The sequence below is a fragment of the Pygoscelis adeliae genome, unplaced genomic scaffold, assembly GCF_000699105.1.
Source record: "Pygoscelis adeliae isolate BGI_AS28 unplaced genomic scaffold, ASM69910v1 Scaffold445, whole genome shotgun sequence".
NCBI lineage: Eukaryota > Metazoa > Chordata > Aves > Sphenisciformes > Spheniscidae > Pygoscelis > Pygoscelis adeliae.
Genome location: NW_008824894.1, coordinates 961,185 through 975,116, shown reverse-complemented (window position 1 = coordinate 975,116; position 13,932 = coordinate 961,185). Strand labels below are relative to the sequence as shown.

General features: G+C 52.6%; 2 protein-coding genes across 3 annotated transcripts in view; both read left to right on the top strand.

Moving 5' to 3' along the window:
* Positions 1-222: 222 nt before the first annotated feature.
* Positions 223-11,034, top strand: PCYT2 (phosphate cytidylyltransferase 2, ethanolamine). Of its 2 annotated transcripts, XM_009324546.1 has the most exons (13): positions 223-325; positions 1,149-1,310; positions 3,221-3,287; positions 3,781-3,865; positions 4,931-4,975; positions 6,348-6,486; positions 7,130-7,212; positions 7,400-7,477; positions 8,110-8,175; positions 8,438-8,503; positions 8,995-9,083; positions 9,769-9,878; positions 10,919-11,034. In XM_009324546.1, the coding sequence occupies exons 1-12, from the start codon at positions 244-246 to the stop codon at positions 9,857-9,859; spliced, it is 1,053 nt and encodes a 350-aa protein (XP_009322821.1). In that variant the 5' UTR covers positions 223-243; the 3' UTR covers positions 9,860-9,878; positions 10,919-11,034. The 2 variants fall into 2 exon arrangements, with proteins under 2 accessions (XP_009322821.1, XP_009322820.1); XM_009324545.1 differs by lacking the exon at positions 10,919-11,034 and having other exon boundaries at positions 9,769-10,134.
* Positions 11,035-11,445: 411 nt separating this feature from the next.
* The window catches only part of ALYREF (Aly/REF export factor), a 9,867-nt gene continuing 7,380 nt past the window's right edge, over positions 11,446-13,932 (top strand). Inside the window, exon 1 of the mRNA XM_009324601.1 lies at positions 11,446-11,523. Within this exon, the coding sequence (XP_009322876.1) occupies positions 11,446-11,523 (78 nt within the window). The remainder of the gene's footprint in view (positions 11,524-13,932) is intronic.

Below are 13,932 nucleotides of genomic sequence, written 5' to 3'. Positions count from 1 at the left end.
CCTCGGCTGGGGCAGGTTTATTGCAGCGTGACGGAGCGCTGCCGCCTTCCCCCGATGAACTAGCAGTAAACGCGTCAGTCGCTGTATAGTAACAGATAGCAGAGAGACTTTAAACCTTCGAGCCCGTGGGGAAGGTCTCCCACTGAGGCTGCAAAGGGGGAAGGTCACCTCCTGCAACTTCCCAGCAAAGTGCACCCTTCTGTCCCCAGACTGAACCGGGGCCGTTGTCTTTCCAGCTATGACATGGTGCACTATGGCCACTCGAACCAGCTACGCCAGGCTCGGGCCATGGGAGATTATCTGATTGTTGGAGTCCACACAGATGGTAAGAGGTTTTCTCAGCTTTTCACCTCTTCCTGCCTCTAGAATCGCCCAGCGACGTTAGCCCCGAGAGAACGGAGATATCCTGATACAAAGCAGGCGTCTTCCTGCATCTGCTCAGGAGCAGCAGCCTCCAAAAGAGAAGTACCCTTACTCACCCTCCGAAAGAAGAACCCTTACTTCCCTGGGTGAGGGAGTGGAGTCACCCCTTTCACGCTTTCTGGAGTGAGGGTTAGGTAGTTCAGAGCTCGCAGGCTTCGTTTGAGGGGTGATCTGTATTTTGTGCTGTAACAACAATTGAACCAGTTGAAAATCAGTCTGGTTTTGCTGGTGGAAACTGCAGAACTGATATTCCAAAACAAATTGCTGTGTGGAGAAAACTCGTTTCAAGCCCATCTGAAAGTTAAGTGCTAGGAACTATTTCTTGTGTGTGAAGATGGATTTTAAATTGGTTTCTGGATGCGTATTTTCTAGCATGAACCGAGCGTAGCATGAAGCTATTGTTTAAAAGGGGAATTTCCCCTCGGGGGCTGCCGGGAGGCCCAGGTAGTCTCCCCAGTAGGAAGTACTTGGGTACAGGGAGGCACTGACACCTTTTGCCTTCCGAGTGAGTTCCAGGGCCCTCGTTACGCACTTAGGAAATGCAACTGAATTAAAATATTTTCTGATCTAGCTGGGGCTTCCTTCTCTACCACAGATCAATTCCAAGCAGAGTTTAGACCCGCAGTGAAGTTCATCTACCCACGAAATGAGTGAGGCTCCTGTAGGTGAGACTCTTCATAGCTGTAGTATGTGCTTCTAACTGGGTTTTTCTGTTTCTTGCCCAGAGGAGATTGCCAAGCACAAGGGCCCCCCTGTCTTTACACAGGAGGAGAGGTACAAAATGGTGCAAGCCATCAAGTGGGTGGATGAGATTGCTCCAGGAGCTCCCTATGTCACCACACTGGAAACCTTGGACAAATATAGCTGTGACTTCTGTGTGCACGGTGGTGAGTGGTATTCTGAGGCAATGGTTCTATTAACACAGGCCCTCCGGGGCTTGCGTGTTCTTGGTTTCCCTGCTGCAAACTGAGGAACATTCTGGCTAGCGCTGGCCATCAGAGGGTACCTTGTGCACCGAGGTCTGTCTCACCAACACCTGCGCCGGGCAGTATGGCTACTCCTGTTCTGGTATTCTGGAGAAATACGTCTGTGCGCTAGGCACCTTGAGAGTGTCCAGATCCCTTGGTTTTAAGCATCCCTTTCACTTAGAAGGTGAAATGCGTTGTCTGACAATTATCTTGAGGTTGCCCTTAGCACCAGCAGAAATTTGTGCACGGGGGAAATAATAATTTACAAAACTTAAATGTGAAAAACGCTGTTAAAAAGGTAAGTGTGCAGAAATACAATCATGTTTATATCTGCTTATCCTGGGATGAGATCAGATCTGGAAAGCTTCTCTCTTTTTATCCAGCTGATAAGCTGTTCAAGGGCTTAGCTGACCGTGTGGTCAGAGACCTAGTTCTTGTGATGAACACTTTTCAGTTTATAGCCACTGAAGAGAACCAGCGTTCTGAGGAAACAGAACTTGTGTACTCTGTCCCTCCCTGGGACTGCTGCTCGTGCTCATTCAGCCTCAGCCCCTCCTCCCTACTCCTCTGAAGGTATTTTGTTGGTTTAATCGGGAGTAGTCTTTGCACTCATTTCACGTATCCTTCCTCATCTGATCCCAGCCACCTGCTATCGATAAGCCAAGTATTTCACTGAATGTAAATAAATCATTAATCTTCTGTGAGATAGATACACTTTTTCACGTGGACAGGGTGATTATCAAATTCCTCATTAACTTAATTGCCCGTCCTGAATGTGTGTGTGGGTTATGTGACCCCTTTATTAGACTTGGTGAGGGATTATGGCAACAGAGAAGCGCTCACGGCCTTTGCTCCAGTTTCCCTGCGTTTATCCCCTCTGCCAAATCATTCAGTACTTCTACCTGAATAATACCCTTGCACGCTGCGGTTTTGCCAGGCTGTGTTTATGCAAAAGATAAGTTTTGAAATAGCTGAGCTTAACTGGGAGGGTGACAGACAGGAGACCCGCTGTTTCTGCCTCTCTCCTGGCACACAGAGCTGTGCCTGCAGTATGTTCTCTTCCCCTGTCCCTGTGCCCTGAGGTGAGGGCGTGGGGTTTGAGAAGAACTCCTCAGCTTCCCTGAGCCGGCCACCCTACTTGTGTGAGGGAGAGCACTCGTGAGCTGCCAGCCGCCTGCGCTGTGAACTGGCTGTTTTGCCAAACGAAAGCCAGCTTAGCTTTTCACCTGTGAAGATTTTATACTACCGCTAAAAGTAGGTGAGAGGTGTTTTTGTAGAGTGAGTTGGGAACCATGTCAAAGATGAACCGGAATTAACCCTGTAGAAGGGTAGCTTGGTGTCACTGTAGAAGTGCCATCACTGAGGGGAAGAGCTGGCTGTTGGAGGACTGTTTAATTGACTGGAAAAGCTGTAACGTGAAGCAGCGGCTAAAACCAGTCCTAGACAAGTTAAGGTTAAGGTGCTTTTTAATACTGAGACTGATGGTAGCTGTTTATTGTCATTCAGACAATAATTCAGTCGTGCTTGCTGCTGGATTCACTGCAAGGGCAGCCAGCTCAGATTTTCTGGACTATCTAAAAAACGGGACCAGACGGTTATGGTGTTTAGCATCCCGGAATATGCTTGTCTCCACGGATGGGGTAATCTTGCAAACCCCTGATATTTCCATGGGATGCAGGATGTATTCCATGTGTACACACAGAGATTTGGATTGCAGGAGTTCAAGTCTGGCTTATGTGCTGGACCTATTCAGCTACTACTGTCATTCTAGAACCGCTTTTGTGCAGGAAGGCTTGGGGCGCAGTTCTGAGGCTTTTCTCTCTCTGCAGATGACATCACCTTAACGATAGATGGCAAGGATACCTATGAAGAAGTGAAGACAGCAGGGCGATACAGGTAACCCGTCGCTTCTTACCTTCTTATCCTGTTTTGGGCAGAGTTTCTGGGAGTTCGTGTCCTGAAGGGAGGTCAGATGAAACACAGCTACCTTCCAGTCACGCTTTAATTTTGCTGTAACGTGTGTCAGAGCTTCAGTTGCTCCCACCGTTTTGGCTTCCGGGAAGCGTTGTGGACTAGCAACCGACGGGTGGGACCTCCCTGTTCCTGGCAGATATTAGTTCTGGTCTTGAAGCCTCACTGGGTGTTGGCTCTGTTGCGAAGTCTGTGCAGGGTAAGTGTTCCTCATATGAGCAGTTGCTGTGGCGTGAAGAAGATGCTCAGCAAATGAACCCTAACGTTATATCAAGAGCAGGTAGAAGGAAGGCTTTCTCAGGACGGTCCCTGGTTTGGATTTATCAGGTGTCACAGGTGTTCCTGTGGCAATGGTGGGAAGAGAAAGAGGCATATGCTCCCATGGCTTCTGCTTTATCCCTTGCTTGTCTCCCTGCAGGGAATGCAAACGCACCCAAGGCGTGTCCACTACCGACCTCGTTGGCCGCATGCTGCTCATGACTAAGGCTCACCACAGCAACATAGTGAGTCAGAGGGCTTTGGGTGGGAGTTTGGAGTCCGGGGCATATGCCAGCTCTTCCCTTTTGCTGTCCCAAATAGCAGTGGAGTTCCTGGGTCTGGCTCCTAGGTGCACGGAGAACTGGCAAGCTGATTATGGGCAGCAAAACACCCTGCTTATGTTTGCTTAAGCCCGTCTGGGATCACAGTGTGATCTCAGCCCATGCTGCTTTGGAAAGATGTGGGGGGATAAAAGCTTCGATCCCTCGTGATTGGTGTGGGCTTTGGGAACGTTATGGGAACTACAGGCTAGGCTATGGCTTCTCCGAGGGTGAAACTACATAGTGCAGCCACATTGATCTATCAGCCCAGTGCTGCCAGAATTGGAAAGTCCTCTTCCTTCCCACTGAGCTGCGTGCTTCTACCTTCTGCTGTCTCTAGTCTTATCAGACCTTTCTTGAGTCTCCTCAGCTCACTACCTGGTAGATAGCTAACCTAACGAAAGGAAGATAAAGGAAGTAGTTTTATGTTGGTTAATGAGTTGAATTGACTTGGTAAACAAGCAATCCAGTGAATGGAATCACCTAGATAACAGCAGGGACAAGACAAGGGACCCACAAAAGAATTCAGGGGTAGAGGGAGATCTTTCAGTGCGCTGAGCTGTTAGATTGGCTTAGCCGTAATATATAAGTTCACACCAAGATCTGGCACCGTGCTACTAGCTGTCTGCAGAGATCTGAGCCCGTCTCTAGTGGAGTGTCTTTGGAAGAAGGAGGGACGCTGTCCTGTTAGGGGCTTGCGTAGTTGAGGGAGGACGTAGGTATGCAACGCTATCAGGTCTGCAGGTTGGGCAAGATCCACTGTCACTGTGTGGTGCCAGGCTGGGATCAGATAAGGACGCGTTTCATCCGACTTATGCTGGGACATGACTCTGGTTTAGATATTAACCAGTTTGTCAGCATTCAGTGCCAGGGATCGATGGCGTGCAGCCTGAGCCTGGACTTCCCAGCACTTCTGCCACACACAAGCATATTCTTGGTTGGATGAGCTATGTGAGTGCTTAAACATTTTGACTCTTTATCTCCCTTCAGGATGAGGACCTAGACTATCGGAAGCACACTGACAACTTTGGGAAGGTAATGTGAGTTCTGGTTGTGGACGTCTGGTTGTTGTCCTGTCTGAGAAGGATTCCAAATGTGCTTTCTGGCCTGTGTTGCAGGCTTGTTTTTTCCCCCACGTTTAGCAGTAACCTCAGTAAATGTCTGCTGCCCCCATAAAGTAGCCGCTGTAGTCAGTGAAATAAGCAGGTGTGGCCGGAGAGGGCCAGCGAGGGAACTGTCCTTCAGCAGTGCCGTAGAGCTGCTGTGCCCATTAAGCCTTTGCTATTTTCCTGGCTTGCTTGTAAATTCTTTATTGCTGCTTCCTTTGGGACCCAAGTGCCGGCAGTCCCAGCCTAGGGACAGCCTCTGTGGATGCTCCTTTTAGTGCTCATGTTTTTAAAGGTGTTGCATTAGCTCTGGGAAGCACTTATGTAGCAGGCACGTAGTTAGCATGCTGTACTGCGGAATTCAAGCAGCAGAGCGGTCCTCCTGGGGTTCTCTGCCGTCGTGTCCAGCTCACATCTTAGGCTACCTCTAAAGAGCTGTCAGCCCCTTTTTTTTTGTCCTGGGTGTTGGATTGTCCCTGACTAATGAGCACCTGGACCTACAGCTTGAGTAAGTCTTTTTTACTCACAGGGGGTTTGCTGACCAGGCTGAATCATCCTCTTTGTTCTCCACCATGTTGGGTTTTTTGAGCAGGCTTTACGGGGCCTGTTGCTCCAGCATGGCTGTTAACCCGGTGCTTGGATCTGGGGAGAATATCTGGGCACCAGGTACCCTGCATGACCCCTGTCAGCTGCCCCCCTTCTGCCTGCTGCCGTTTGTATGGCTTGCCCGCGTCTCGGTTGAGTTGTCATTGTTCTTTCAGGTCTTGTAGAGCAGCTAGCTTTAGGGGAGCCAAGCAGGGCCGGAGCGGGTGACTCGGTGGCTGTTTCCAAAACTGCCACATGGCGGGGATAAAGCTCCGTCTTCGGTTTCACCGGCGCTGGGCTCTGGCCCTTGCTGGAGCTCTGGGTTGATCCCTTCCCCGCCTGGCATGCCATCGGCTAGGTGAACGGGTAGGCTGCCTTAAGGCTTGAGAAGAGCGTAGGTAGGTTGCGTGTTGTCTCCCTTAGTAAGCCTTGCCTCTCCTGGAAATCCGAGACCGCCCTGTTGCCTTCCTCCTTCCTGAGCTTTCTTCTGGGCATGTCCTTAGCTGGCTGTTGAGGGGATGATTTAGACTGTGTTTGACAGAGCAAAAAGGGCTTTTGTGAGATTGCACAAATATTTGGTGCCAGGAATGTGAAAAGTCCAAGCTGCTAAGAGCTGTGATACTTGCTAGCAAATTGTCTGCAGCCGCATTCTGCGTGTTGTCCAAACCCCTTCCTGGAGCCTGAAAAGGAAACGTGTGTGGTGTGTGTTTTCCCAGGGGCCAAAAGGTCACAGTCCCTGGACTGGCGTCTCGCAGTTCCTACAGACATCTCAGAAGATCATCCAGTTCGCATCAGGGAAGGAACCACAGCCAGGAGACACTATCATCTACGTGGCTGGAGCCTTCGACCTGTTCCGTATCCTTGACTCTGTTTTGTCAAGAAAGTAGCGTTGGTCTTTTTGTTCGATGTTTTCATGTTTTGAGGCACCAAACTAGGATATTTACCTCTTCTTTTTTTTTTTTTTTTCCTTTTCTGTAGGTGTGCATGTGAGGGGAGGAGGCAGGAGTTCTTACTGGCAGTTTCTTAGTCACAGGACACTGAGAAAGGAGCTACAGCTCCTCTCTAGAGAGATTTGTGGCTGTTGGAGGATTTCAGGAAGGCGGTTGGGTACTCTCCGCACTGTAGTGATCGCGCTCTAGTCCCTCTTGAGGACTGGCTGTCATAGACCAAGTGACTGCACAGGGCATCTGGAGCAGACACTTCATCCCTGGGACAGTCTTTGAGGCGTTGTGCCAGAACACCCGAAACAGGTAGAAATTCTGGACAGAGGCAAAGTTGAATCCATGTAGGGTGGAGCTGAAAAGATGTCTGGCTTTTGCCCAGAACCTGTGGAGCCTGAGGAGGAAGGAGGCAACTGTTCTTAGGACACAGGCGACACGTAATGCAAAAATAAAATCCTTGGGATTCCTGTCTCCCACGGTGGTTTTTCAATGCCTCTGTTTCTGTCTGTCTTCCCCTATTTTCCATGTTAGCTTCAATTCCTTAAACAGGTCTACAGATATTGGGCATGTGGATTTCCTGGAGAAGGTTCACCAGCTGGCAGAGAAACCCTACATCATTGCTGGGCTGCACTTTGATCAGGTCCGTATATAACGTTGTCCAAAGACAGAGCAGCTTGGCACCTGTCCTTTCTGAAGCAAGCGGGCTGCGCTCTGGAAGGCAGGAAAGGGATGTATTGGCCAATACAGGATTTTCATGTTGGGAGAAAGTGAGAGGAAAAGGGGGTTGCTTTGTCTCTCTTCTAATTGTGCCTGGTGCTTTGCCTTAGGAAGTAAATCGCTACAAAGGGAAGAACTATCCCATCATGAACATCCATGAGAGAACACTCAGTGTCTTGGCCTGTAGGGTAAGTGCCTGTAGCGTAGGTGCCTCTGCGCCGTTCCAGAAATTGCCTGGAGCTGGGTGGTGTTCAGCTGTAGCCAACGATCTTGCATGAGTTCTTTGCTGTGCGCTGAGAAGGCAAAGACGAGACTGATCACTTTAGGCTGCCAGAGGTGCTTGTGTGCTCTCAGGAGGAACCACTAGGCTCCTCTGTCGTCCTGGCTAACCTGAGCTGTTGAACCCATCCACCTCTGTTCCACCGGCAGTGAAAAGGCAGGATGCCTTGCAGAGTGCTGCTCTGCTCTACAGCTGGCTTCTTGTAGAAAACTCTCTGCTTTTTGTAGCAGGGGAGAACATTCCTGGGAAGGAAATGTGGGGCCGCCCAGAAACGTGTGCTCTGAGCAATTAACTTTTGGATTTGCTATATAGATGCTACCAGAAAGCATATTCTTTAGTGGAACAGAAAGATGCTGTGTGACAAGCAGTGACTGCTAAAACCACTTTCTCGTTCCCTTATTTGAGTTCCTAACTCTATAACCAGATGACCTGCTCAAGTCTGTTTAGGAAGTCTGCTGGCCTCTGGTTTGGTTCTTTTTTCTTTTTTTTTTTTAATTTTTTCCCCTCAAATCTGGACTCTTTACCTGGTTTCTTTTCTAGTATGTCTCGGAGGTGGTGATTGGAGCCCCCTACGCCGTCACTGCTGATCTGCTGGATCACTTCAGGGTGAGAGTCTTTGCGTATAGATGTACATGAAGATGTTGGTGTGTGATGTGCTTAGGGAGCTAAAGTGGTGCAGGAAAACACAGGGGTGTAGAAGAGAGATGGTCCCACTCGGCAGGATTACAGGGAGCTCCTGATGCACTGCCAAGCCTCGTGCAGGAGGGGTGGCTTTGCTGATCTCCGGGCTATGCTGCAGCGAGTGCAGTGGCAGGGAAAGTCCCTGTCATCTTTTGGATCTTGTCAGTGACTTTGTGTCCTTCTCCAGGTAACACTTGTGTGTCATGGGATGACTGAGGTGGTGCCAGACAAGGATGGTTCTGATCCGTACGAGGTGAGCTACTAGCTGCTCTTGTCCGTGCTTCTTTGTCAGCATTTGATAAATACAGCAGGGCTTTGTTCGTGTTCCTGAGCTGAGAATTTGTGTCGCAGAGGATGCTACCCAAGCAAGTCCTTGGCAGGTGATGCTGGTTTTCATCCACCCCTGAGGGTAGCCACTTGGAGCAGAGCCCGTAAATCATTCACAACAGCCCCGTTCTTTCAGTCACTGTTTTGTTTTGCCTGTTTCTGATGCCTTCGTGGCAGAATGAGAAATCCTGTAATCTTTGCTCTATGCCAGTCCCGGGCAGCCTTGCTCAGCTCCCATATACGTGAGGCTTTGCTTTCAGCAGTTTTTTATTCTGCCTCCTAGGAGACAGTCTTGTGTCGTGCCTGGCTGGGTGCCCACAGGACCTGCCATGACTTCTGCTCAGCTTTCACTACTGAGCTGTGAACCCAGAGGTCCTGCGTGTTTTTCACAGCTGAGTCTGCTGTGTTTGTTCGCAGGAACCGAAGAGACGCGGCATTTTCCAGCTGGTGGACAGTGGCAGCAATCTCACCACAGATTTAATTGTGCAAAGAATCATCAAGAACAGGTTGGCTTTCTTCGTCTCCCAGTTCTGTCGCATACTGTTCCATCCAGCTTGTCTGAGGACTAATTAATGGGATCTAACAGGAAGAGAAGGGGTTATTGAAAGTGATAGTGAACTGGTCCTTCATCTTCCACAGCTTGGGCAGGCTGCTTAAATGTGGATGTACTGACCGTACAGGAAAAGGAACAGCTAAGCTCTACTCTGTCAGAATGTGCTTCACAGCAGTTTTATTATTTTTCCTCCTCCTCTACTAATGATAACATTTCCTTGCTCTGTTCTTGGGGATTTAGCATGTTGCTTCTTTCAGACCTTTGCTCTTTTAAGGCCTGAGCCCTTCACCTTCAGTGGCCTTGGCTCAGGTCAGTGGTAAATTTGATTTTGGTATTATGGCACTAAGTGGTCTGTCCCAGCACAGACCAAGCAAGGAACAGCAGCATCTTCCCCAGGGGGAGAAATAAGTGGTGTTTGGCTGGTCTGGGAGCCTAGGACTTTGGAGTGATGGTAACAGTCGTGGGGAGCTGTGGGTGCTGGCTCTCGAAGAGGAGCCTGGGGGTTACTGGTGAGGTTTCTGAAGTACTCTTGGAACAAAGCAGCATAGGAGAAGGCAGTGCTCCCCTGCTCCAGGTACTTTTAGTCTACTAGAGATACGGATGGATGAGAATCTCATGGCATTTTGTGATTGATGCAGGCTGGAGTTTGAAGCTAGAAACCAGAAGAAGGAAGCGAAAGAGCTGGCTGTGTTGGAGGCCATGAAGAGACTGGAAGAGGAGAAGCACTAGGCCAGCAGAGAGACGATGTGTGGGTGTCCTGGTTTTGGTCGCAGAGCGCTGCAGCCTCACCCTCTTGAGGAGCAGACAGCTCTTCGAGGGGGGACCCCTGAACGGGGACACCGCTGCCGGCATGCAGGATGTGCTGTCCTACCCTCTTCTGTCCTAGCTCCTCCTGCACTAATTATGCAGACATAACAAGTCGGGATCCTGCTGCCTAGTTCTTCCGCCGTTAATCAGCCCCCGTCCCCTTTCCCAGGAGGAGATTTGACAAAAGAAAAAAAAAAAAAAAACTGTTTTAATTATAACTAATGTTTTAACATGTTGATGTGCTTTTACCTTCTGCCATTTCTGGCTTTTAGTAGGAGGGAAATGGAGCAGCTGCCCAGGCCCCCTCTGCCCCTCCAGGTTCGGCTGTCCTGACCGGAGTCTGCGTTCCAGAGCAGCCCTTCAGGCGGTGGTGGGGGCGGCTGAACAGACTGGCGAGAACGGCCTCCCCGGGGAAGGGATACGGCACCCGCAGTTCCTCCTGCAAGCTTTTGGTTAGGGACGCTGGGCCATCGGTGTCTCTGGGGTTCGCCGCGCTGCCTCTTCTCGGCTGCTGCCTCTGCACAAATACCAGACCCAAAGCTACTTTGGGTTTAGCTGGATAAAGCCTCTCTCCGCTGTGGCTGGTGCCAGCGAATCGTTTGCTGCTCCAGTAACAGACAGCGGCGCGGCAGCTCCTGAGAGGGGTGGGTGGCTGGTGGCACAGGGACCATCGGTTCTGCAGTTTCCCTGGCAGGTTGAGGGATTTCTCCGCACGAGGCATAGGAACCCTGGGGGCTTTTTTGCCAAAGGCTCTTCCTGTCGCGAGGCAGCAGGACCCGGTGCTGCTCGGAGCCCTGCTTGCTGCTGCCGCCGGAGTCCACCTTGTGCCTGACGGGTTACCTAAGGGAGGGACCTTGTCAACTGAAATTTCACGGCTGTTTTCTGAGGGCTGACGTGCAGCACGCATGCCCCTGCGGGGAGCTGCAGGGCCTGAGGAGGTCGGGTGCTGGGCTGAGCCCCTTTCTGCCTTTTACATTCCAGGGTGCTGTGGTGGGTGTCCTGGGCCGCTCCCTGCACTGTGCTGGACCGTCCTTCCACGCCGGTTCTGTTGTCTTCTCTGTTGTAAACTTTTGTTGCTGATCATTAATAAAATGTTTAAGAGGAGCTGTGTGTTGGTCTCTTTGGGGCTCGAGCCCGGGTAGCAGAAAGGGGCCAGGCCCCTGGCTGGAGACTCTCTTCTACAGCGGCTTTTCTCGGGAGCTCCGGTGGGAGCCGGGGAGAGGCCACCGTGGCCCGAGAACGAGCTCATTGCCCTTGGGCAGCCCAGCCTGAGCTCTGGGGCACGCTGGGTTTGTTTTGGTGCAGGGGTTAGGGGTCACTCTGGCTAGAAGCCATTTGTTCTCGCTGTGGGAGGAGGTTTTTGCTGAATTCACTAGAAAATCGAACTAGACTGTGTGAGGGCGTCTTTGCTTTGCTGTGTTCTGGGGTTTTATGCTTTCTGGACTCTAGAATTGCAGCAGAATTTGCACCGGGAAGGTAAGTGTCTCAGCGGTTCGGCGGGAGTAACCATGGTGGGTATGGAGGGAGGAGGTGACCTGAATTCTTCTGCTGATGGCTTGGTGTATCGCGACGCCAAGGCAGCGTCGGCAAGCAGCCGCGGTGGGTCTGTCCTGCTGCCTGGAGGGGCTGCGGTGGGGACAGATCAGCTGTGGAGCCTGGGGTCTCGCAGCTGCGTGGTTGTTAATCCCAGAGCCCGTGTTCGCATACTGACATTGAATGAATGAATAGAATATTCATAGAATATATTCATGTGTCATCTGTGACAAGAGCCAAGACACCCATCTGTGTGGGAACGCTCCCTGCCGAGCCCCGGGCTGGAGAACTCGGCGCCTCCTCTCCCGCTGTAGCTGGAGCCCCTCCGGTGCCTGGGGCAGGAACGGCAGTCCCATCCCTGTGCCGCGTTGAGCACGGGTGATGCCATGAGTGTGTCTGCCCATCCTGCCCCCCCACCCCTTGCAGCCCCAAGGCCACTGCTGAGACCCGGACGCTCCCGCTCGGGAGGGATGCGGGAGGGCAAGGAAGGGCCGGTCGGTCCTTGCTGCTCCCAGCCTCGGTCGCTGCGCTCCACGTTGTGCTCTGGGTTCTCCCTTCACTGGGGGCCAGCGCTCACCCTGCTCTTCTCCAGCAGCGGGGCCGTGTTCCGCGAGGAACAGTTCTGCAGCTGGAGGAGAGGAAAGGGCGGCCCGGGAGGGTGCGGGAGTCATCCCAAACTTCTGCTGCCCTTTTTGGCAAGAAGGAAGATGCTTCCTCTCTAGAAAGGTAATGTCTGTCTTGCCTTGCCGGCTGGCGGCAGGATGGTGGCTGTGGTGAAAAGCCTGTTGCTGTGACCCCGGCCTGGCTGGTGACACCCCCCCGGGGTCTGGGCAATGGACACCTCCCTCCCAGCGGGTCCAGGCAAGCCCTCGCTGCTGCTGCTCGTCTGCTCCTGCACAGAGGCTGCTCCGCTGCAGCTCTCCCCTTTGTGCTGGGGGGTATCGGCTGCTGCTGCTGCTGGGCAGGTCGGGGATTCGCCCCTGACTGATCCGGCCGTTCTGTGGGCTGCACCAGCTGGCTCGCACCGCAGGCTGCGCCCTGGCTCCCCGTTCAGCTACACCCCAGTGGAAAACAGGGGTGAGATCCTCGCTGGCCGGCCGGGGGTCTCGGCTGCCCTGAGGGTCTGTGAGATTGGGCTCAGCCCAGTCCTTGTCCTGGCCACGGTCGGGGTGTGGGAGCGGGTTGAGGAGCCGGGTGACTCCCAGCCCCGGCCTGGGGGAGAGCGGCTCAGGCCAGCGCTTTGCCTGTTGTGGGATGCAGGCGGAGCAGCCGTGGGGCACTGGGGACACACGTGCTGGGATCCCATCCTGCTGGGGCAGAGCTGGTGCCCCGCTCCAGTCTGCGTGGCAGCCCCCAGCTGCCCTGCGCGCCCTCCAGCTGAAACCCCGCTGCTTCGGTGGGCGTCAGCTCTGCTGCCTGGAGCGGGCAAAGTTGCTCCTCGCCCCTGAAGCAGCCGTGACTCTGAGCTGTTGGCCCCTTCCCGGGCTCTGCCAGCTGCTGAGCGCCCAAATAACCCCTCTGCAGCGCGTGGCTCCCTCCTATGGAGACCACAGAAGAATTTGTCATTAAAAAGAAACAATTCAGCCACGGTGACACACCTACCCCGGGCTGAGCACTTGCATGTAAATGAGCTGCCTCTGGGACCCAAACAGGTACGGTTGTTGTTTAAAAAAAAACCACGACAAAAGTACTTTATTTCTGCTCTCGCCGTGCGCGGGTGCTTGCCTGCTGGTATAACTTATTTGCATGGAAACGTCAGCTTCGCTTGCTCAGCTGGAGCACGGTGGAGCTGCTGTTCCTTGGGGCCTCCGAGAGCTGTTTCAGAGTTTACTCTGAAAACTTTTGCATCTGATGTTCTTTTCTCCAAGTGCCTCTGGGCCCTTCTTCTAAGCTGCTGTTTACTGACAATGAGCACGGAGTTAAAACGGGGGGGGAAGAAATGGCATGAATCTCAAGTTTGTGACTTTCTTTGTTTTCTGTGGTTTGTTTTTTTGTTTCCGCCTCCCCCCCAAGCACAGAAGATCAAGACTCTGGTTCCTGCACCCATCCTGAGGATACACCCCCCCGTCCCCCCGCCTTGCGATGCAGATTGCAGTGAGCGCCTGACATTTCTCTAACGGGAACTAATTTGCTGAAACACTTATAGCAGGTGCCTTAATTAAATCTTGTAAGAGCAGCTATGACCCCGCTGAAGGGAACTGGCAGCTTCAGCCCCCACCCCGCCGTGGTGCAGGGCGCCCAGAGCAGGGCTGGGGTTGGGGCTCATCCCCCGGGGCCCCGTTAGCCATTCATGGAAAGGGGCGATGGGGTGAGCGGACCCCGATGCCCAGAGGGTCACCGTCGCCTGCCACCACCCTGGCCAAAGCCCGGCCGCGGCTCCTCACAGCACTTCGGTCCCAGCGCACCAGCACGTTCGTCCTGCTGTGCAGGGAGGGCTGGGGCTCTGCAGCCGCTTGACACGC

Excerpts from the sequence above, each read along its gene's own strand:
- PCYT2 (XM_009324546.1), top strand. The coding sequence starts at position 244 with ATGGTGCACTATGGCCACTCGAACCAGCTACGCCAGGCTCGGGCCATG. Across the intron at positions 1,311-3,220 it reads TGACTTCTGTGTGCACGGTG|ATGACATCACCTTAACGATA; the intron begins GTGAGTGGTATT and ends CTCTCTCTGCAG. Across the intron at positions 7,213-7,399 it reads CTGGGCTGCACTTTGATCAG|GAAGTAAATCGCTACAAAGG; the intron begins GTCCGTATATAA and ends GCTTTGCCTTAG.